At 37.9% G+C, this 23,936-nt stretch overlaps 1 protein-coding gene across 3 annotated transcripts in view; it reads right to left on the reverse strand.

Moving 5' to 3' along the window:
• WDFY3 (WD repeat and FYVE domain containing 3) overlaps nucleotides 1-23,936 on the reverse strand; it is a 283,520-nt gene that overhangs the window by 193,862 nt on the left and 65,722 nt on the right. For all 3 annotated transcript variants that reach the window (XM_027544940.1, XM_027544939.1, XM_027544938.1), the window contains one exon: nucleotides 1,508-1,718. In XM_027544940.1, the coding sequence (XP_027400741.1) occupies nucleotides 1,508-1,687 (180 nt within the window). In that variant the 5' untranslated portion in view covers nucleotides 1,688-1,718. The remainder of the gene's footprint in view (nucleotides 1-1,507; nucleotides 1,719-23,936) is intronic.

Consider the following 23,936-nt stretch of genomic DNA (forward strand, 5'->3'; position numbering starts at 1 on the left):
CAGAGAGAAACAGGAGAGAGAGGTGGGGAGAGAGATAGAGAGACAGGGAGAGACAGGCAGAGATGGGGAGAAAGAGACAGAGAGGGAAGTAGAGAAAGACATGAGGAGGACAAAGATCAAAGGAGAGTAAAAGAGAGATGGGGAAGAAAAAGAGACACGAAGAAAGGCAGAAATTGAGACAGCTACTTTACAAAGTCTGAGGGAAACAAGAATGGAAAATAGTGGTGGTTTGTTATAAGGTTCATCTATGAATAATATTTACACCAGGGCCAACAGAGGATAAACACTGAATCCTCCTTAAATGAATGGTATACGCGTATGGGAAGGAAAAGGAGCAGGTAGCATGGGTGAGTGAAAGCAAGTGTGCATGGTTTGGAGGGATCAGAGGTAAAAAAAGCTAATTATTCTATTTCTCAACAAAAAGTCAATTAAAACTGAATAATCAAGAAATAGCTTTAACAGTATGCTATGCAAAAGCTGAAAGAGCTAAAGGCAGCAGCAACAGCTAGCAGTGGAGAGGACCCTATAAGCCTGTGGAAGTACTTGACTTTTTAAACTATGTTCATATATATTTTTGATAAAAACTTTTAAATTATTCTAAAAATCCCCACTAAGACTGCTACATGTGATCAACTAGACAAAATACATTAAAACATTAGTTCTATTTTGACTAACTATCCTATCACAAGATCTCGTCTAGAAAATCCAAACAACAAAGTAAACTGTGATGACTCTTCAAAGTATACAAAGCACTGTGGCAACTGCACCATTTGATGCCATAAAGCATCACTTCCAAAGATAACAGAAATAACATAAGTGGTCATTTACAACCTATCTCTCTTCCAAGGACCAACCATTAGAGGAACATTTTACAAAATGTTCACAATCTTCCTTTGATCTATTAGAAATAAAAGGACTTCATTCTGACCAGATCTCACATCAAATCACCTTATAGCAAACTGAAAGGAAGGAATGACAACATCAAGCTTCTCAAAAATGAACTCATTCTATTATTTATTTCCCTACCTATGACTTATTGTCAATTCAAAGAATTGATGCCTTCAAATTGTGGTGCTGGAGGAGACTCTTGAGAGTCCCTTGGGCTGCAAGGAGATCAAACCCGTCAATCCTAAAGGAAATCAACCCTGAACATTCACTGGAAGGGCTGGTGCTGAATCTGAAGTTCCAATATTTTGGCCACCTGATGAAAAGAGCCAACTCATTGGAAAAGACCTTGATGCTGGGAAAGATTGAAGGCAAGAAGAGGAGAGGGAAGCAGAGGATGAGATGGTTAGATAGCATCACTGACTCAACAGACATGAGTTTGAGCAACCTCGAGAGATAGTGGGGGACAGAGGAGCTACAGTCCATGGCATGCTACAGTCCATGGGGTTGCAAAGAGGTGGACACGACTTAGCAACTCAACAACAACATGACTTATTGGAATCTCAAGATTCCTGCAGTACCACCCCATCCTAAAGCCAGGTGCTTGGCAGCCTGGACTCACCCTGTTAAACACTGGCAGCATCATGTACAGCTTCTCTTCTTGTTCCTTCTGGGTCATGTGCCGAGGAGGGTGGCACAGCTCTGTGAAGAGCCTGCGGAGGTGCATCAGTCCTAGGGCGTTATCTTGCGGGCTGCATTCCTCCTGCCTCGGCCGCCCCATGATCCGCTTCACCATGTTCATCTTGGCTGGGTGGTGATAAACTCTTCTAATTCTGCAGGGAGATGTTCATACACAAACCGTCAAAATATCATCGTCTTGACCAAGTCCAGCATGCATGGCAGAGCTTCTTAAAAAGTCAGGAAAACAAAAAAATTCTGTCTAAAATATTTTTCTACTTTTTAAACAGAAAAAATAGAGGCAGAGCTAATTTTGATAAATTTCTCTAAATGACAAATTACAAATTGTGTCACTCAAATGTTCTTTATGAACTTGGCCCCAGTTTGGATAAACTATAAAACATTAAATGTAAAAAATTAATTGTTGCTGGATGAGCAATAAACATTTCCAATTAAGGCAGCCATATTAAGTTCAACAAATAAAGGGATCATAAATTTTATAATTAATATATGGCCTAATAGTTGAGTATATGGAAAAAGATGAAAAGAACTTAAAATTCATCCACACTCTCCAAATTAACTGAAACGAACAAACAAATCCACAAAGCTTTCTATTTTTAATCATTTAACATTTTTGTAAATCAAGGATTACACTTGGGATACTCACTGAAGAGTTTACACGGTAGTTTGAAACATGCAAATTAAATGAAATGATACCTCTAAATATATTATAAATCATAAGTGAAAACTGAGATGTAACTTTAAACTATTTCTTTAGACTATACCTTGAAACCCTTTGCCAGGTCAGGTTAATTCCTTTAACAGATTATGACAATCAATTAAAAAAAGAAATAGAATGTAATATTGCAAATTGATTATACTTCAATAAAAATATTTTTAATGAAATATAATATACTGGAATACATGTAAAAGAGCAATCATTATTTCATAAAATTTATTTTAGGTAAGGGTGCATTCATGTGTATTGAATCACAATATAAAATGTATCCCTGGCTAGAGCTGCAGTTAAGAAATAAATAAACCAACCACTGGGTTAGAACACACACCAAAATCAATAACACTAAGCTTTCAGAAAGCACCATCAGCCCTTTTCAACCACCATGAACTGTGCCAGCTATCAGCTAACCTCAGACACAAAAAACAGGATTATCTTACAAAAGGAACCAGGAGGGCTGGGAGGACATTATGGATATGCCAAACTTGGGTAAAAGGCAATTTGCTTTTTAATTTGTAGAAAAGCAGGAATAACTTGAAAATTTGCAATTTTGCCATATAAGCCAGTATGGCATTTCTTAAGAAAGGTGAAATCACTGCTTCATTTACTAAACATCTATTGATTTTTTTAAAGCCATAAGAAGAACTAGTATCTTAAACACGCTTGTCCTTGAGAATTTTGAGTGCAATTCCACATTTGGCTGTGGGCAAATGTTTATGCAGCCTAGCTGCACTACACCAGGAGGTCACCTGTGACTGACTCATCACAGGTAAGGAGCAGGAAGACACTCTACTCAAGGCTGGTCTGTGCCAAGACACCACTAAGCTGTCCAGTCATGGGGAAAGTCCACTTTTTTTTTTCTCAGACCACTGGCACAGGGCCGAGGAGGCCCTCTGAACTACAAAATGACAAGTCAAAGTCAGTCTGGTTCAAACTTGCTCGACATATTTCATTCTAGAATGAAAAACGTGTTAAGTTCTCCAAATGTAAATTATATTTCAACAAATACATTCCAATAGCCCACTGTGTGCTGCTATTTCTAGTCCTGGAGAACCCCAGAACAAAAATAAAATCTGAAGTGAATTATAAATCTTGTGTAAGTTAGATCTGTTCTGTTTCCTTAACCTGTAGCTGCAGTTTATAATCTAAAGTGTGTGGATAGGATTCAGGGCATTCATGATCCTTTAACACTTCAAAAAACATTTTTAAGAGTCTCCAGCTTTCAAAGGCATCTATGTCATTAAAAAGTCAAGCATCATTCCTTATTTATAGAGCATTAAAGCACTTTCTGACCATTTCCTTTGGTCATCATTCCAATTTAAGCAAGTGAACCAAGGAGGGGATTAATTCTGCTTGTAAGTGAGACCCCCCAAGACAAGACCAACTTGCTCAAAATGCACAATGAAAAAGAACTGAGTGAGAACCTAGGACTCTGACCTCCTGGTCCAGCCCTTTCCGCTTACTGGTATTCACGTGCCTATTTTAAATTACAGAAATTTTGGCAACTCTGACTCTAGAATATTTATTTTGCATCAAGAGGCAATTAGGATGTAAAAGAAATCTTTTTGACTTTTCTGAAGATACATTAATCAAATATCCCTAAACAGACAAATAATCACACAAAGACAGAAACTAGCTAGATGTAATCAAGCTATTGTACCACTGTTATTTACTCTCTGTCAGAGTCAGGCAGCTAAAGGGATTTACTGGTATTTCTTGATTACTCAGATAATCTCAGTTTGGGGGAAAAAATCAGATGCCTCTTTTCTCCTAATTTACTAAGAAACACTTAAGCCTATGCTATTAGATTGCTGACTCATAGCTTTGTCTGTACTTCAATGTTTTGTAAGTGAAGGTATAACTCAGATACAGAACTATCTTGTTTAAAGTACTCTTCAGCAGTGAAAGAGCAGAAAAGAATGGGTACTTTTTGTCAAATCTGTACCCACATGTCCATGTAAGATAGTTAACTTCAGGTGAAAGATTCTTAATTCCCTTGAATCTTGGGTTTCTCTGACCTGTGAAATCTTTCCTCATAGGCTTTCTGAAATGCATACATAAAATAGCATCATTTCTATGAGGTGTCAAGCACATTATGTTCAACAGTTTTTAAATTTCTTCCTTCAGCTTGGTCATGAAACATTTAATTCCTTTTCATTTACATTTTAGTTATTTAAGCAAAACAACAAAAGGAAGGGAAACAATATAGGCCCTATGTTTTATTAGAGATGTACAAAACTATAAATAAAAAATAAAGGAAAAATTTATTTCTTAAATGCTCAAAAAGAGGTTCATAAAGCAATAAAGACAAGACAGGCAAAATGTAGTACTATTGACAACAAATCATAAGAACGATTATTTGGGGGTTAGTTATTAGGGATTTTCAAAATATTTACAAAGAGTATTGTACATAAGAACTAGTTTTCTAATGCAAACTCTATTTCATTTCACAAAAGAAAAGTGTGCTGCCAACAGAGGGTTATTTAAATAGCAATGAGATAATTACTGCATGAGCCCAGACAGTATTTTTTATTCTAATCTCTTGTGTTAATGCTTGAAAATCTTTTGGAATTGCTTGAAGAACTGTTTAAATCCTTTAAACAGTTTGTCATTTTTAAATTATGAAAGGGTAGAAAAAGTAAATAGCTTCAACTTGCAAAAATATATTTGACAAGTTACTAATGGCCTTTGAGTAGCTCAGCTAAAAACTGCAAAGTGTTTTTTCTGAGTAACTCCTTAATTTCACAAGAGAAGAAAAAAATAGCTCACAGGACTTAGGGAAAATCTTAAAGTTTCATTCAGTTCAGTTCAGTCGCTCAGTTGTGTCCGACTCTTTGTGACCCAATGAATTGCAGCACGCCAGGCCTCCCTGTCCATCACCAACTCCAGGAGTTCACCCAAACTCAAGAATTATAATTCCACAGGTTTTTTCTTAAACTTTCTGGAGAAAAAAAAATCGTGTTTTTGCACTGTAAAGGCAAAACTTCCTACACTTTTGAAAAAAGAAGACAAAATTCTGACAGGCTCCCAACAAACTGTATATATAACCTGGCATTCTAAACCTATACATTGAAAAAGAACCATTAATACTGTCCTGAATTAGAATTTTAAAATTCTACCTACTGAAAACTGTTTTTGCCCCTCAAGAATAGCCATATCAGAGTTTAGGCCCAAGTATAAGACATGACAAGATCAGCCATCTCATTTATATGGCAAAATACAATCACTTAAGATCAATACCCAACATGAGCTTCCCTGGTGGCTCACTGGTAAAAAATCTGTCTGCAATGCAGAGACACAGGTTAGACCCTGAGTCAGGAAGAGCCCCTGCAAGCCACTCCAGTATTCTTGCCTGGGAAATCCCATGGATAAAGGAGCCTGGTGAGCAAAAGAGTAAACAACAATAGCTCTCTATTGCATTACATATTTTTATAATTGTTTGTAATGAAAAATCAGAAATAGCCTAGTCCTTTAGTAGATGAATAGGCGACTTCTGGTACATCTATATTATGGCATAGTTTAGTTCTCAATAGTTAGGAGGAAAAAAAGAACTTAAATTTTGAAAAAATCAGGGTTTCGACACCTAAATTTAAAGAGTCTAGAAGTCATCACTCCTGTACTTACAAAACAGCTGAAGAAACCGGAAACCAAGGATTTTTCCCTGGAACCCTCAGGGAACTGAGACTACAGAGCAAACTAATCCCTGAAATCTCGGGAGACAAGTCAATCCGCAAAGTCGCAGATGGAATATGCTTATCTAGAACAGAAATCCCTGGAGCCCTTAACTGTGAAGAACTGGTAGGGGCTAACAGTGGGCGATCGAGGGCCACAGTCTTCAGGCCCTCCCCACAACTTTCCTGGGCTGCAATTCTAGGACCCCTCCAGACTCTTTCACAGAGATGATCTGGGAAAGCTGCCCTCCAGGCTCTGGCAGAGGGAGGGGAAGAGCAATCACTTTGAAATGTTCCCAGAGCAACTCTACAAGAAAGCCCTACTTTCCAGGGTCAAAGACTATCTTAGCCTTGTCTCACTTGAGGGAAGGGCATATCTCCCTCTCCTCCTCCCCCAGTTCCACCACCCCTAGCCTTCCAGTCTTACCTAAGAGGGTTAAAGGAAGAAAGAGCCTGGGAGAAATACTTGGGAAGGTCACAGCCCAGAGTTACAAACCCACTGAGATTTAATCATCAGGTTACAAAACTGTTCCCTCTTCCACACTTTACAACCACCAACTGTGCTCTAAAAAAAAAAAAAAAATCAAAGGGAAGTGCAACAAATCAAAAGCACCATAACAATTAGGAAGAATGCTTTGATGAGCTCAACAGTAGACCAAATAAGGCCATGGAAAGAATTAGTAAGCCTGAATATAAACCAATTAGAAGATTCCAGAAGGAGAAGAAAGAGAAAAGCTTCCAGAAGGAGAAGAAAGGGAACAGAGGCATGCATATTCAAACTAATAATGTCTAAGAACTTTACAAAATTAATGACAGACACCAAACCACAGATACAGAACACTCAGAGAATATCAAGAAAGGTTAAATACCTCAAATACCACATTTAGGCAGATCAAATTCAGACCATACAAGGTCAAAGACAAGGAGACACTCTTGAAAGGGAGTGGGGTTAGGGGGTGAGGGGGAGTAGGAAAAACTTACCTAGAAGAACCAGGACAAATATTACGGTGGACCTCTCATCCAAAATGTGCAAGCAAAAAGATAATGGAGGGAAATATTTAATGTGTTGGAACAAAAACCAACCAGTCCAGAATTCTATATCCAATGAAATTGTTAGGGGAAGAATACTGATTGAAACCGCCCACCCTGGCCAGGCACTATAGTAACCATTTGCATGAGTTGTTTTACGACAGGAGGTCCTGCTAAGGAACACAGAACTAATAAGCCAACACCAACCAGAAGAATTCAGGAAAGGTCAAAAGGAGACACCACATGTCCGACCACCTCCCAGAATCCTTCTCTCTGGCATCCATCTTGGCTGAACAAGGCGTGCACCACCAGGAAGGACTCTGAGTCAGAATGATCTGCTAAGGACAACCCGGAAACTAATCCCATCACCATAAAACCTGAGACTGCGAGCCATGTGGCCGGGCAGTTCTCCTGGGTTCCCTTGCCCTACTGCTCTCCACCCACGTGCCCTTTCCTAATAAAATCTCTTGCTTTGTCAGCACATATGTCTCCTCGGACAATTCATTTCTAAGAGACAAGAGCTCAGTTTCAGGCCCTGGAAGGGGTCCCCCTTCCTGCAACAAAATTATCCCTCAAAAGTGAAGGAAGAATAAAAAATTTCTTAGACAATCAAAAAATGTCATATGTATTGTAACGTGATATGCCATGTCAGAAATATTAAAAGTTGTTCAGGGAAAAAAAAATTAATACAGATTGGAAAATTGTACAGGCATACTATGCTTTATTACACTTCACAAATTGAGTTACTTTTTGCAAAGTGAAGGTTTGTGGCAATCCTGTGTTATCAGATGATGGTTAGCATCTTTCAGGAAAAAGTATTTTTAATTAAGGTGTGTACATTTTTTGGACATGTTATTGTACACTTCACAGACTACACAGTATAGTGTAAATATAACTATTATATGCACTGCTGCTGCTAAATCGCTTCAGTTGTGTCCAACTCTGTGCAACCCCATAGACGGCAGCCCACCAGGCTCCCCCGTCCCTGGGATTCTCCAGGCAAGAACACTGGAGTAGGTTGCCATTTTCTTCTCCAATGCATGAAAGTGAAAAGTGAAAGTGAAGTCGCTCAGTCGCATCCGACTCTTAGCAACCCCATGGACTGCAGCCTACCAGGCTCCTCCGTCCATGGGATTTTCCAGGTAAGAGTACTGGAGTGGGGTGCCTTCTCTGGGGAACCAAAAAATTGGTGTGACTTACTTTATTGCAATATTTGCTTCATTGAGGTGGCCTGGAATATCTCCAGGGTATGTTTCTATTCACGTAATAAACAGAAAGGTATCAGAGAAGGAATAAATTATGGTAAAAAAATATTTTTTACCATCCTTAACTGATCTAAAATATTGTTTTAAAAGTAATAATAGTAATAATGCATGAGGTGATTATAGTTTATGAATTAGTAAGATGAGTAACAGCAATGTCATAAGAATTGGGAATACTCTTGTAAGATATCCACAGTATGGTTGTTTAGTTGCTAAGTCATGTCTGATTCTTGCAACCCCATGGGCTGTAGCCCGCCAGGTTCCTCTCTCCATGGAATTTCCCAGGCAAGAACACTGGAGTGGGTTGCCATCGCCTTCTCAGGGGATCTTCCCGACCCAGGGATTGAACCTGTGTCTCCTGCATTGTGGGAGGACTCCTGCACCGCAGGCGAATTCTTTACTGACTAAGCTATGAGGGAAGCTGGAGGGCAGATGAATATTAGTAAAAAACGTACACTCTAGGGCAACCACTAAAACTTGTTTTTAACGTTTAATTGATACACAAAGAGAGGAGTTAAAAAGAAACCATGTAAAATACTCAGTTAAAACCAGAGAAGGCAGAAGGAACCAAATAACAAATGCAACAAATATGAAAGCTATACACAGGACAGATATTAATCTTACTATATCAAAACTCACTCTAAAGGTGACTAGATTAAACACACCAATTAAAAGACAGAATGTTAGGCAAATTTAAAAACTTATGTCAACTTTACGGTGTTCACAAGAAAGCTGCTTCAAATATATTGAATAAATAACCAGATAGGTTACCAGATAGGTGTACCAGAAAGGTACACCATGTTACTTCAGGTAAAAGAAAGCTGGGTTAACTATATTAATTTTAGACAATGCAGTCTTTACAAGAACAATTTCAGGGATAGTTACATATTGACAAAAGGGTCAGTTCTCTAAGACTTTACAATCCTTAACATGTATAAGCCTAACATGGAAATCCCACAGGACGCAAACATGGACAGAACTGAAGGGAGAAAGAAACAAATTCACATTTGGAGCTGGAGACTTCAACGGGCCTCATACAACAACTGACAGATCAAGTGTGCAGGAAATCAACACAGACACAGCTTACTGAACAGTGCTATCAGTTGACTAGAACTAGAGTTGATATTTTCAAAGCACTCCATCCAACACCAGCAGAACGCACATTCTTCTCCAGCTCACATGGAATCTTCACCAAGGCATTTCACATACTGGGCTGAAAACACACCTTAGCAAATTCAGAAGAAAAGAAATCACACACAATATGCTCTCAGATCACAGTGGAATTAAACTGGAAATCAGTAACAAAAGACAGCCGGAAAAGCCCCAAATATCTAGAAAATAAACAACATGAATCTAGATAACACGAGTCAAGGAAGTGTCAGGAGAAATCTTAAAACATTTAAAAATGAATGAAAATATAACTTATCAAAATGCATAAAATGCAGTGGAAGACGTTCTTGGAGGGAAATTTGAAGCACTAAAAACATATAAGGGAGTATGCTCGGTCACTCAGTGGTGTCCAATTCTTTTACGATCCCAAGGACTGTACCCGCCAGGCTCCTATGTCCTTGGGATTCTCCAGGCAAGAATACTAGAGTGGGTTGCCATTTCCTACTCCAAAGGATCTTTCTGACTCAAGATTGAACCGTGTCTCTTGTGTCTCCTGCCTTAGGAGACACGTTCTCTACCACTAGCGGCACATAGGAAGCCCATTTTAAGAGAATAAAGATGTAAAAGTAGCCTAAGCTTCTATCTTAGGAAACTAGAAAAATAAGCAATTTAAGCTTAAAGGAAGCAAAAGGAAAGAAATAAATTTCAGCAACAAATCAATGAAACTGAAAACATAAGAACAAAGAAAATAAAAAACAACAAGTCTGGTTCTCTGAAACGATGGATAGAATTAGTCTCCATCTACCCTACAGCTGGTATCCCTATCTGGAGTGCATTTTCCCTACAGCCCTCAGTTTTCCTCTGAAAAACAAAGCAGGTATCATACCACTTCTCTGATTTACAACCTCTGCTGATTCCCAATTGCCTAAAAATAAGCCAAAGTACCTTAATCTGATATCTAAATTCTTAAACACTCTGGCCCCGTTTATATTTCCAGACTCCTCTTTCAAAAAGCCACCGGCTTCACTCTAAATTCTGCTTCTTCAGCCCTCTGTGTACGTGTGTGTCACCTTCTTTCGGCCAAGGACCGCCCCTCTTCCACCTTTCCTAGCAGATAAGCCTTAAGGTCACCTTCTCAGAGAGTGGGAGTGTGTGTGTGCTCGGTCATGTCTGACTCTGCCACCCCATGGACTGTAGCCTGCCAGGCTCCTCTGTTCATGGAATTTTCCAGGCAAGAATACTGGAGTGGGTTGCCATTTCCTGCTCCAGGGTATCTTCCCAACCCAGAATTGAAACCGAGTCTCCTTGTCTCCTGTGTCTCTTGCATTGGCAAGCAGATGCTTTTACCACTGAGCTACCTGGGAAGCCTCCCTTCTTTCCCAAGCCTCCAAGCAGAATCTGTTGCTTTATCCTACCATGGTTCTTTAGTTACTATAGTCTGTCATTAAGAAAGACAGTATGGCATACTGGTTAAGTAGGCTTTGCAACTGATTGCCTAGATTCAAATCCTTTTTGCTGTTCAGTCACCAAGTTGTGTACGATTCTTTGCGGCCCCATGGACTGCAGTACACCGCACCCCCCTGTCTTTCACTATCTCTTGGAGTTTGCTCAAATTCATGTCCATTGAGTCAGTGATGCTATCTAAACATCTCATCCTCTGCCACCCCCTTCTCCTTTGCCTTCAGTATTTCCCAGCAACAGGGTCTTTTCTAATGATCCGGCTCTTCACATCAGGTGGCCAAAGTATCAGAGCAGCTTCAGCATCAGTCCTTCTAATGAGTATTCAAGGTTGATTTCCTTTAGGATTAACTGGTTGGATCCCCTTGCTATCCAAGATTCAAATCCTAGTTGCACCTTGCACTAGTTGTCTAACTTCAGCAGGTCGTTCATCATCCTTGTGCATCAGATTCCTCACATGTGAGAAGAGAGTGACTAACAGAACCCACCCCAGAGCAGTGTTGTAGTGTAATTCACCAAACGAGGTGCTACCCAGAAAACACGTCAGGGTAAGGTCTGGCACAAGTGCTCGGCAAGCAACAGCTGTTAGTGCTATTCTGCTGTAACAAGTATAGACCAATTAGCGGTTATTTACTCCCTTTAACTTATAATGTCTTCAATGGTAGGAACCAAATATTATTTAACTTTGTATCCCCAGTTCGTAGATGACAGGTAGGTAAAAGTTAAAAAAGACTTATATGCATATACACACTGACTGAGTATATGGTAGTACTATATTTTATGTGCAGACATACTGAATTCTAGACATGCTAGCTTTACTATTCCTCACAAAAAATTACATACACACTGAGTATATGGTAGTACTTTATTTTATGTGCAGATATTCTGAATTCCTGAAATGCTAGCTTTACTATCACAAAAAAACTACATAGTACTGAGAAAATTTAAAAAAATTTTTTACAATTTATGTATCTAAGTTTTCATTGTACAGAAAGTCTTTAGAGTTCATAAACCTTGATGTTCCTGAAAATCTCCAGAAAAAAATTACACTGACAACCAACCATTTGTTCTTAATTGAAAAGTAACCAAGTTGCTTAAATAAAGATCACTGCTTTCTCCTTAATTAGCAGTATCTCTCAATAAATTATGAACTTCCTAAAAGCAGGCTATGCTCTCCAAATCCTTAACAACTACTTGAGGGTTAGAATAGAGTTAGAAATGAACAAATGAATGGAGCAGCAGTTCCCACAGCTTTAAGGGAAAGTTCAACTTTCCAGGCTCTTCATTACCTGGCCCCTAGACCCAACCCCCCTCCTTATTCCACCCAGACTTTGTCTCCTGCAGGTCTCCCTGCTGTGCCTTCAAAGACCCTGCACTTTCTCCTAGGGTAGGGGTGGGGTGGGGAGCCCTCCCCCTCTAGTACTTCTACATGAAATCATCCTTCAGATCTCAGCTGTCCCTTGTCTAGAAAGCATTCCCTAATCTCCCAGTTTAATAAGAGAGATACATACAATACTGTGCATATCTTTACCATAGCACTTCTCACCTTGGTATGTAACTGTTATTTTGCCTTTCCCCAACACCAGACAACTACTATAAGACTATGGAAGGCAAAGATCATATCTCTATGCAACTTCTTTCCTCAAGGTCTAACACGGTGCCTGGCAAAACAAGCAATACATGATCAACAAATGAGTAAAAAGTGATGACTAAAGTTTAGATGAGGAATGAATTAGAGGCAGCTCAAACCAAAAATAACAATAACCAAAATAATTTAAAATAGGCCAAAGAGGAGAATTTTCTCTAAATTCCTTATCTATTTATTCTAAAACAAGAAGGCTTACAAGACCACTTTGTTCTTTATGGTTTGTTTAAAATCCATTTATTTTATTACTTGAGGGGACTTCCCTGGCAGTCCAGTGGTTAAGATTCTGAGCTTCCACTGCAGGGGGTGTCAGTTCGATCCCCGGTTAAGACCCAACATGCCACTAAGCATGGCCAACAAAAACAAGAAAGAAAAAGAAAAAATAATAAACCATTACCATCTGACCATTTTTGTTGGGAACATTTAAAAAAAAATATTCAGAAGAAACTACTATAAATTTAGAAAGTAAGAACTATGAATGTGAATGCAGAGACAGAAGAAGAAAAAAAAATTCACTACTAATAGGTTCGGTTGGTAAGCAGAGGATAACAAAACAGAAGGCAATAAGTGAACCCTCCACAGGGAATTGGGGCATCAACAACAAGCCAAGGATGAGGAATATCCAAAAGCAGCAGCAGCTCCCCAATACCAACAACAAATCACCACCGAATGAGCTGGAAGACACGCTATGCTCTAAAGGCAATGAAAGGAAAATGACAAGTGCAAAAGCTGATGCAGAATTATATTAGTAAAACATCACAAATTTTAAAAAGTAATAAAATGCAGATATCAACAAAAATAATAATGGTCATGAGGGTTTAAACTGCCAATTCTTATACTTTCATTTTTATGAAAACAACATTTATATATTCAGATAAATTTTGCCCTACCAATTAGTTATCTTAGAAGGCTATGTCCACATAATTATGCTGACATGGTTCAAAATACTTCAAAAAATTCCTCTTTACAGAGTGCTTCCAAGGCATTTTATAAGCTACATCTAAAATTCAGTGTCATCAAATACATGCTTTACCAAAAATGGAATTACCCCATTGCCCAGCTTGCTCATTTGCCTTAATTTCCAAACTTCCTCCATATAACTTCTGTAGATTACTAAATATCAGATCTCTTCAAAAAGACTGAGAATTTACCACTAATAATCAAAAGAATGCACCAAAGACTCTGCAGCTGATTATGGGGATAAAAATTCTGAACAGTTTCAGAACGATGCTATTGGTGAAATTTATTTTAAGTGTCTGCCTACTATGTGCAAGTTGCTGTGTGAATATCAATTCTAGTTTTTAACACCTCCATGGTGTGGCTATATTTTTTCTAAAATTCCAAACAGATCAGTACGCAACCTTCCACAAAAGTGACACAACTGCCTACAAGGAGACAGAGTCAAAACCCTTTGCAAGGTATAAAAGACTCCTCAGAGTCTGTTATCCATCCAGTTCCAAAGCTCTGTTTTCTGCAGTATGCCTCTTCTCAGCCCTGGCTCACATCACATTACCTAACTGCTATTCCCTGAATAGGCCATGCAATTTCAAACCCTTGATGGTTTTCCCACCTGGTCTTTGCTCCTCCTGAAATGGCCTACTCAGATGTTTTCTATTGCCCGGCACTGTATCATGAATAGTTCAGGACCGTGTTTAATTCCAAAACAATCTAAACCTAACTCTACAGAAGCAACTTGATCATTGATTCAAAGAAATATTTTTCAAGACACTCCCCACCCCACCTCAGTCTTTCTCTGCTCCAGCCATCCAGCTCTGCTTTCAGTAGTTTATATTTACCATGTCCTGCCACCAACACAATTAAAAACATTAATCTGAAGAAAATGTTGGAAAATATCACGGTAAGGAAGATGTCTTCAAAAAAAAATGCACACATGTTCACACATGTTATACACAAACACACACATTCTTTTCAAAATTAAACACTTCTGTACATGAAAGATTAACAGAAAACACAAGCTACAAATTGGGAACAAAATATTTGCACCTATAAATAACAAAAAAGCAATAGATCCAACATATGTAAAGAAGGGCTACAAATCAATGATAGATCATCCAAAAGAAAAATGGACAAAAGACAAACAGGTATTTCACACAAAAGGAAAATGAATGACTACAAACATGTCAAAGACTGCGTAATCTCATCAGTAAATGAAGGAAATGGAAATTATAATTTTCTGTCTGCTCTTTGCTCCTTTTAAGAATGTCTGCTCATTTACCCTGTGTATACTTCTGCCCTATCCCAATTCCACAAATACTCATCCTTGTCCCCTAGAAAAACATGCACTCAATATCCACAAAGGGCTTCCCACACAGCACAGGGGTAAAGAATCTGCCTGCCAATGCAGGAGATGTGGGTCGGGAAAATCCCTGGGTCAGGAAGATCCCCTTAAGTAGGAAATGGCAACCCACTCCAGTGTTCTTGCCTGGAAAATTCCATGGACAGAGGAGCCTAGTGGGCTACAGTCTATGTGGTCACAAAGAGTCAGACACGGCTGAGTGACTGAGCACACAATAGCTACCATCGAGACTTTCCACAAGGGTTATGCTAACAATCGATAGCCAATAACCTTGTCTGAGCCCATCTAAGGCTATTTTTCAACCTACTCCATATAGTAAAAACATCTTAGGATTTATGGGGGGTATTTCCAGTGAACAGGAACTCCTCCACCATTTCTTGAAAGTGAATCAACCAAGTGTAAGGTCACTGACCTATGTTATTTATATTCAACTTTCTAGTATTTGCTGTGGTACCTGAAACATAATAAATGTGTTATGTCTAGCTGGAGAATAGCTGGATTGATGGAGCAAAGCAGGAAATCTTGCTGACATCTTATTTGTTAACTTTTCCAGAAACTCTGCTACCATTATTATTTAAAATACTCTTTATTCACTTAATGGAGGTATATGATGACAACTAAGAAACCTATGAAATTTTTAAAGAAACATACATCAAATAAATCTTAGATGATAAAAATCTTAAGGACTAAAAATATTACTTGTTACCAGATATAACCCTTTGCTCATCAGAGTATTACTGTTTCCTTATAATTTTGGCATTAGATCCTTCTGCAAGTGAAATACAAAAATGTCCCATGGTTAAGGGGTACATGTGCATTCTCACTACAGAGTTTAGGGATGAGGGTTGAAGATTTAAGAAACTGAAAAGAAAGAAAGGAAGAAAAGAATAAGAAAGCTACATTTCTCTATTCTTCCACCATAGTAAAACCTAAGAATGATTACCACAAATAGCCATATCCTAATTACATCATTTCACTGTTGATCACATGTAGCCTATTTTAAAAAATGCCTTTGGGAAAGAATGAGAGGAGAAATGCTATTCTTATCAGTTTTATATTTAATAGAATTTATAAATCCATCTGAAACGTTAACAATCATATATAAAATATACTGTTATTCTTAGGAAGTAACTTACAAAAGTGAATAATTGCATAGTGCAACCCTGTTTACCACATTTTTCTTAGTCTTATCCTCTTCTTAGAAGGAATGCCATGTAATAAAATACAAAAAACGGACTCCCTGATGCTAGGGAGAAAGTTATTTCTTAGGTTTATATTTGCTTATTTAACTTATATGCAGAGTACATCATGAGAAATGCTGGGCTGGAAGCAGCACAAGCTGGAATCAAGATTGCCGGGAGAAATATCAATAACCTCAGATATGAAGATGACACCACCCTTATGGCAGAAAGTGAAGAGGAACTCAAAAGCCTCTTGATGAAAGTGAAAGAGGAGAGTGAAAAAGTTGGCTTAAAGCTCAACATTCAGAAAACGAAGATCATGGCATCCAGTCCCATCACTTCCTGGGAAATAAATGGGGAAACAGTGGAAACAGTGTCAGACTTTATTTTTCTGGGCTCCAAAATCACTGCAGATGGTGATTGCAGCCATGAAATTAAAAGACGCTTACTCCTTGGAAGGAAAGTTATGACCATATATGACCTTTGCCAACAAAGGTCCATCTAGTCAAGGCTATGGTTTTTCCAGTGGTCATGTATGGATGAGAGTTGGACTGTGAAGAAAGCTGAGCGCTGAAGAATTGATGCTTTTGAACTGTGGTGTTGGAGAAGACTCTTGAGAGTCCCTTGGACTGCAGGGAGATCCAACCAGTCCATTCTAAAGGAGATCAGTCCTGGGTGTTCTTTGGAAGGACTGATGCTAAGCTGAAACTCCAATACTTTGGCCACCTGATGCAGAGCTGACTCATTGGAAAAGACTCTGATGCTGGGAGGGATTGGGGGCAGGCGGAGAAGGGGACGACAGAGGATGAAATGGCTGGATGGCATCACCGACTAAATGGACATGAGTTTGAGTGAACTCCGGGAGTTGGTGACAAACGGGGAGGCCTGATGCAATTCATGGAGTGGCAAAGAGTCGGACAAGACTGAGTGACTGAACTGAACTGATATTTATTTTAAACATTCTATAATAAAGTCTAGCTCTCAATATTTTGGGGGAACAATCTAAAAAAAAAAGCACTGATGTTTCTTTTCGGACTGAAGGATCAAACACACCTGGCTATTCTCATTCTGCTCCTTTTATATTTGACAATTAACATCTCAACTAAAGATGGGGGACAGCGGTAAAAAGCATACAACTAAAATCTCCTAGTTCAGATATCTACTAAAAGATTTAGCATTGGAGGTTAAAATTAAATATATAAATACTAGCTACCTTATCTCAAATGTCTAGGCTTTTGAATCCAATTGCTAAAACAGAAAATATCAGCTATAAGAAATAAACTGTCTAAAAATGAAGTGTATAAAGTTTCATTTTTCTAACCACCTTCCCCCTACAAAGTATATGTGCATGTGTGCTTTTAATTGCTCAGTCGTGTCTGACTGCTGTGACCCCATGGGCTACAGCCTGTCAGGCTCTTCTGTCCATGGGATCCCAGGCAAGAATACTGCACTGGGGTGCCATTTCCTCCTCCAGGGGATCTTCCCAACCTAAGGATCTAACTGAGTCTCCTGCATCTCCTATATTGCAGGCAGATCCCTTACTGCTTGAGCCACTGGGGAAGAAAGTACATATAACATTCTAAAAATTACAATTTGTACTAAGCAAAATATACTAGGTAGGGAACAGAAGCAAGCAAAGACTTGAGAATCAAGAAAATATAGATTATTTTTCAGATTTACTTTTCTTTTTGAAATTACATCAGGAAAGTTATCCTATGGTCAAAACTGAGTCATTCCAAGATATTTTAATTAATTTTTGTTTATGCATAATCTATGTTTCTAGTAGAATATATATTAATTCATTAAAAAATACTGAGAGCTACACCAGGCTTGAGTACTTGAAATATCTGGAATGGTTCTTCAAAGTAATTATCCCTAAAGTGAAACTTGCTATTATTTATCCAGGTCTTTTAAAACTTCACTTATCTTTAATTTTTGAATGATTAATTTTTTAAAACTATTTAATATACTCTCAAACTTCAGACAGGGTAACAAGTCATTTAATTTCATGTCTAGATTGCTACTAAAAAGCAAAATTTAACACTTTAAATAAAATGAAGGAAAAAGAGACCATGAAACAATTTAATTATACTTTTAAATGGATTTTTAATTTGAATACAATATTTAAAGAAATTGATCAAGAATTTCCAACATATTTGTTTCAAGGATCATAATGGCTACTAAACATAACATAAATATATTTAAGGAAGATAAGAGGTAACAATGAAACTTGCTGAAACTTCATGAAGCTTGAAAATTAAATCATACAATTTTAAATTTCAAAGACATGTGTGTGTGTGTGTGTGTACTCAGTCACTTTAGTAGTGTCCAACTCTTTGTGACTCCGTGGACTGTAGCCGGCCAGGCTCCTCTGTCCTCGGGATTATTCTGGTAATACTGGAATGGCTGTCATATCTTCTCCAGGGGATCTTACAAACCCAGGGATCAAACCCACATCTCCTGCAGCTCCTGCACTGGCAGGTGGATTCTTTACCAGTGAGCCACCTGAGAAGCCTTCAAAGACAGTCCTTCACCAAACCTTGGTGATAAAACTAGTTCTTACTGACCTAAGAGCAAAACTAAGTTAAAGACGAGAGAGAGAGACCCATAAATGTATTGGGAACCTAATGCATGATAAAGGTCCCAGGAAAGGGTGATTGTTAAGTAGATAGTATTCGGAAAGTGACAAACTCAGAATAAAATAAACAAAAGTCATACCTATAGCCATACACAAAATGTGGGTAAAATTACAAAGAGAAGAAAATATATGAGGATACCTTTATGAATTACGTACACATTTCTTAAGCATAAATTCAAAGCTGTATGCCATAAGCAAAAATAAAATGAATGTGGTTACATAAAAATTAAATGATTCGGCTCAGTAAAGAGCACTGTGAATCAAGCTAAAGAGAGGTAATACAACGAGAGAAGATATTTCAAATGTCTAAAATGGAAAGGATTAAAATTTAGAATTTACAAGGAATTCCAAAATCAATAAGAAAAATATAGCTATCCAAATTAGAAAAAAATATGAGCAAGCATACTGGAAGGCCAAACATATCAAGAGATATTTTAATTTGCTCAGTAAAAGAAATGCAGACTAAAATATGGAAATGCTACTTTATGTCTATTAGATTAGCAACAGGCAGAAAGCTGGAAAATGCCCCTGTCCGTGGAGATGTGGAAAGGCGCACATATACGACTGATGGGGAAACAGAGAGGTGGAGGACCTCACGGGCGTAAGCTGTTCAGTACTGCATTCGGCTACTCAGCATACACACCAAAGAGGGTGAGAACTTGTAAATGGGTGTTTACTGAACTGTATGCGTGATGACTGGGGACTCCCATCACTAACAAACTTAGTAAGCAGAGCAGGGTTGGGGACTTCCCTGGTGGTCCAGTGGTTAAGACTCTGTGCTCCCAATGCACAGGGTGAATCCCTGGTTGGGGAACTAAGATCCCACATGCCCTCACATCCCGCATGGTGTGGCAAAAAAATAACAGAAACAAAGAAAGACATCATTAGAAGAAAATTTTTAAAAAAGAACAGGATTGACAAAGATGTAGAATCATTCATATTCAGTTAAAAGTATATATTTCACATGAGTGCATCTTAAAAACATAATGATGAGTGAAAGGAACTAAGAAATAGGATGAAATATATACAACATACCAGTTCTTGAATACTAGAAATACACACAAGACAAATATTTTACAAGAATACATATGAATGAATGATAAGACTATTGTTTCAACAGGGTTTTTGTCTGTCCCTCACTAAAAATACAGCCCTTTAAAGGAAATAATTACTTTGCAGTACTTCTGAATTTAAAATAAGCCCAACAAATCAGTTTATTATATAATAACTATGTATTTATAACTGAAATTACTTAAATAACAACTATTTTATATCTTGAATGACTCTCAATGAAACCATATTTAAATCAGATACAAGTAGGTATGTTTTTTCCCTAAAGCGATTCTTAGCTATTCCTCAATTTAGTTTTTTTATTCCTCTGACATTAAAAAATTTCCTTAAAGGAAACTTCATCTCCTCCCCAAGCAACAAGAAAAAAAAAACAAAAAACAAAAAAAAAAACACAAAAAACTGGTATCTGTAGGAATATTTGGCTGAAAGTTTTCTGGGTTCTTTGGTTTTTATTTGTTTTATTATCTGTGACTGTTTGAATGGTCAAAACAAAATAAAGCTTGGATCGAGTCCTCCATCCTCTTGAGGAGGAGGCTGGCCCTAGGGTGGCCAGTGATGATAACTTACCACATATTATATGATAAACTATAAGGAAAGAGTACCTGACTCAGAGAGGGAAAAGCCAAACCAGTCAACTTCCCTCAGATCCACTGTTAGGGAAAAATAAGGGGATGGGGTGGGGAGATAAAACTGGTTTCTTTATTATGTCAAAATCAACTGTGCAATTTTTAGTAACAAAATAAATCTGAGCTTCTTCCAGTCCTCAGAGAAGCTTACCCATGGTTTCCATCAACAGAAAATCACATTGGGAATACCAAGGTGGTTCTGTAGTATTTGATAACTTAGATTTGGCTTTAATTAAAAAAAAAAAAGGCAACCTTCAATTAGTATCTTTCAGTCATTACAACTTTGACATAATCTGCCTTTATTTCTATGGAGTTATGGTTCAGGATAATGCCTTCTGCCCTATAACATTCCGAATCAAGAGTAAAGTGTAAAATGTCAGCTACTGTTGCTCTGGGTGGATCCCTGGGATACAGCAGTTTATATCAACAACTAGCACATGTAGCATTTAATTTTTGTGAAATGACAGCTCTTTTAGGATATCTGATTTCACAGAGCTTAGAGCCCATGGTGTGATGCAGGTGTGGCATGTGATACCGGGGAAGTATTGATAAGATACTAGGGGAAAGAAAGTACAGCAGGGAACCCTAATCAAGCTGCAGAGTGGCAGGGTTGTAGGGAGGAAGAGGATCAGGAAGGACTAAGCACATTTTTTTATAAAGATTTTCAACAACAACAAAAAATACATGAATGGACTTCCCTGCTCATCCATAGGCTACTCTAGCCAATCAGGTTTTTGCAGCTTTGTTCTCTGCATGTTAATTCTTCACACACAAACTTTTCTACACATGATTTATAATCAGTTTTTCCAAGTGGAAAACACCAGCCATTCTGCCCTTGAATCATTTTAAGAGTCTAGAGGGACAGCCTTGGCAATTAGCAACTGGGGCGGGGGTTAATCCCTAAGGAACTCCCGTTTCCTGCCTCTGCGACAGTTTTTGTCTAGGAAATAGAGTTAAGATCCACAGCCAAGTACGATGCTAGTTATCCTCACCAAAATGTATTCATTTATTTCCTACCACAAGTGGTACAATGCCTAATTTATAGGTTAAGAAACTGACACCCAGAGAGGTTAAAGCAACTTGCCAAAAAGATCCAATAACAAGCATCAGGTGAAATTTGAATTCGAGACACATACATTGAAGACAAGAGCTCTTCTTATTAAATGGAAGCTGTCTCTTTGCCTTGATGAAATAACTTTATTTATGAAAGCAACTGTGATTTTATTTTCTAACTGTTCCTAACAATGATAGTACTATTTGTTCTCTCTAAAAACATTTGGACAAAATTAACGCAAGTATTTTTGTGCACAAGAAGTTAAAAAAACATGCACACACAAAATCCATGTTTACTCTGTGTATCTCCCACCAAGGGTGTAACCAGACTGGCAACAAGAAATATGATTCATGAGTAATATCTTGGCTGAGAGTTCTTAGCATCTCACATCTGACAGACCAGGGAAATGTTACATACACCTAATCACATTTTTCATTTGAGTTTCCTGTTCTCTTTCGTTCAAGTCCTTCCCAGTTCTCATACCAGGCACTCAAACACATAACGCCAAATACGGAATCATATTCAGAAATAGTAAAGAAATAACTTCCTAGAAGAATGCATCAAAGTAAATTACAAATAAAAATATACTACTAGCAACTAAATGCAACAATGTATTATGTAATTTAACGTGTTCTGAGCAATTCTTTCCATTAAAGAAAAATAAGATAATAACCTCAGAAAAAATCTACTCCAACATCAGAAACTATTCATCTTATTCTTCTATGATTAAAATAATATACTGTTATATTATCCTTAAAAGATGCTGACTTTTGACTTGAAGAGAAATTTAGGTGTCATGGAATGTTTTCCCTGCATATTCACTATAAATGTTCATGTCAACTATTTCTGCCTCCTCTGTTCCTTAACCCTATTATTAGGCTCAGCTTAGATGGATCTAGCTTATGCCAGTTTGTAAAACCTTGATGGCCAAATTTTCAGAAATTGTAGAGAGTCAGTGTCAAACCTTAATAGCCTAAAACCAGCCATGGTGAGAACATTTTACCAAAGAAGTCACCAAACACTAAAAATGGGGGCTCTGTGGGGTCTTTTCTTGAAGAGACAGTTGCTAAACATTTATTGGCAGACTACCATGCTCAGGCCTCACTAGCACTTTAGGAGTTTATACTTTTATTTACTTTATTATATCTCTTTTTCTTTTTAAACTCTGACTTACTGCTTCTATTTATTTATTTTTTCCCAAAGCCTACCCCTGAAAATATTTAGACTTAACCTCAAAGAGTTAAAATATCATGACTAAGGATCTAAATTAAAAATAGTCTTTCACCAAAACAGTCTCACAGGAAACGTCTCCCTGAATCCTTATCTGATTGGCCTGATTTAGCTACTCTGCTATTTTGAAGGCAAAATCTATTCCTTGTGAGATTGCTAAGAGTAAATTTTTATTCTGATATGAATATTTTGCTTGAAGCTTATATATATGTTCCTCATAAAATATAAATGTATCAATGCTAAAAATTCTACAGTCTTTTTGTCTAAGAAAATAATAAATGATACAGTGTTGAACATCACAGACCTGAATTAAGTATGAATCAATATAATGCCCAAAACAAAAAAGACTAATAGTCTAAAAGTTTCCCTGGTAGCTCAGACGGTAAAGCATCTGCCTGCAATGCAGGAGACCCGGGTTCAATCTCTGGGTCGGGAAGATACCCTGGAGAAGGAAGTGCCAACTCACTCCAATATTTTTGCCTGGAGAATTTCATGGACAGAGGAGCCTGGCAGGCTACAGTCAATGGGATGGCTAAGTTTTGGACACAACTGAGTGACTAACACATATACACACGGACTAAAAAAGTCTATTAGTAAAAGTCTATTAGTCTGCTTTTACTGAAGCAAGATGGTTGCAACTTCTATAAAGGCACTGAGAACTGAATTAGGCAGAATGTTTAATCACAGGGGCTGGGAAACAAAGAACAGGCTTTCCACAGACTCCTTTGCAAATAGGTTCTTGCTGCAACATAGGTTCAGCCAATCAAATCTACTCGCCCAAGATTCTGAAAGGCACAAGTGAAACAGAAACCACACTCTTGCTGACATTCACAATGTGAAGCCACAGAGATTTCAAGATTCAGTAATTACCTTCTGGTTGCTGGGAGGCAGGATGCGACACATACGTCTGGCTGCCCATAATACTGTGTGTATTCTAGAGCAGAGTTTGGCAAACTTTTTCTTTAAGGGCTGGATAATAAATCTTGCCAAGTGGTTTCTGTTGCCAGTGTAGTGTGAAAGCAACCATAGACAACAGGTAAGTAAAAAGTATGGCTGCATCCTAATAAGTTTATGTACAGATACTGAAATTTCGTAAAATTTTCAGGTGACACAAAAGACTATTCCAATCTTGTGTACTGCTGTTCAGAATGTAAGACGGTGTAGCCAGTTAGGAAACAGAGTGGAGGTTCCTCAAACAATTAAAAATAGAGCTATCATATGATCTAGCAACTCTACTTCTGGGCATTTATCTGAAGAAGATTAAAACACTAACTAAAGACATATACACCCCCCATGTTCACCTCAGCATTATATACAACCAAGATATGGAAACAATCAAAGTGTC

The sequence above is a fragment of the Bos indicus x Bos taurus genome, chromosome 6, assembly GCF_003369695.1.
Source record: "Bos indicus x Bos taurus breed Angus x Brahman F1 hybrid chromosome 6, Bos_hybrid_MaternalHap_v2.0, whole genome shotgun sequence".
NCBI classification, from domain to species: domain Eukaryota; kingdom Metazoa; phylum Chordata; class Mammalia; order Artiodactyla; family Bovidae; genus Bos; species Bos indicus x Bos taurus.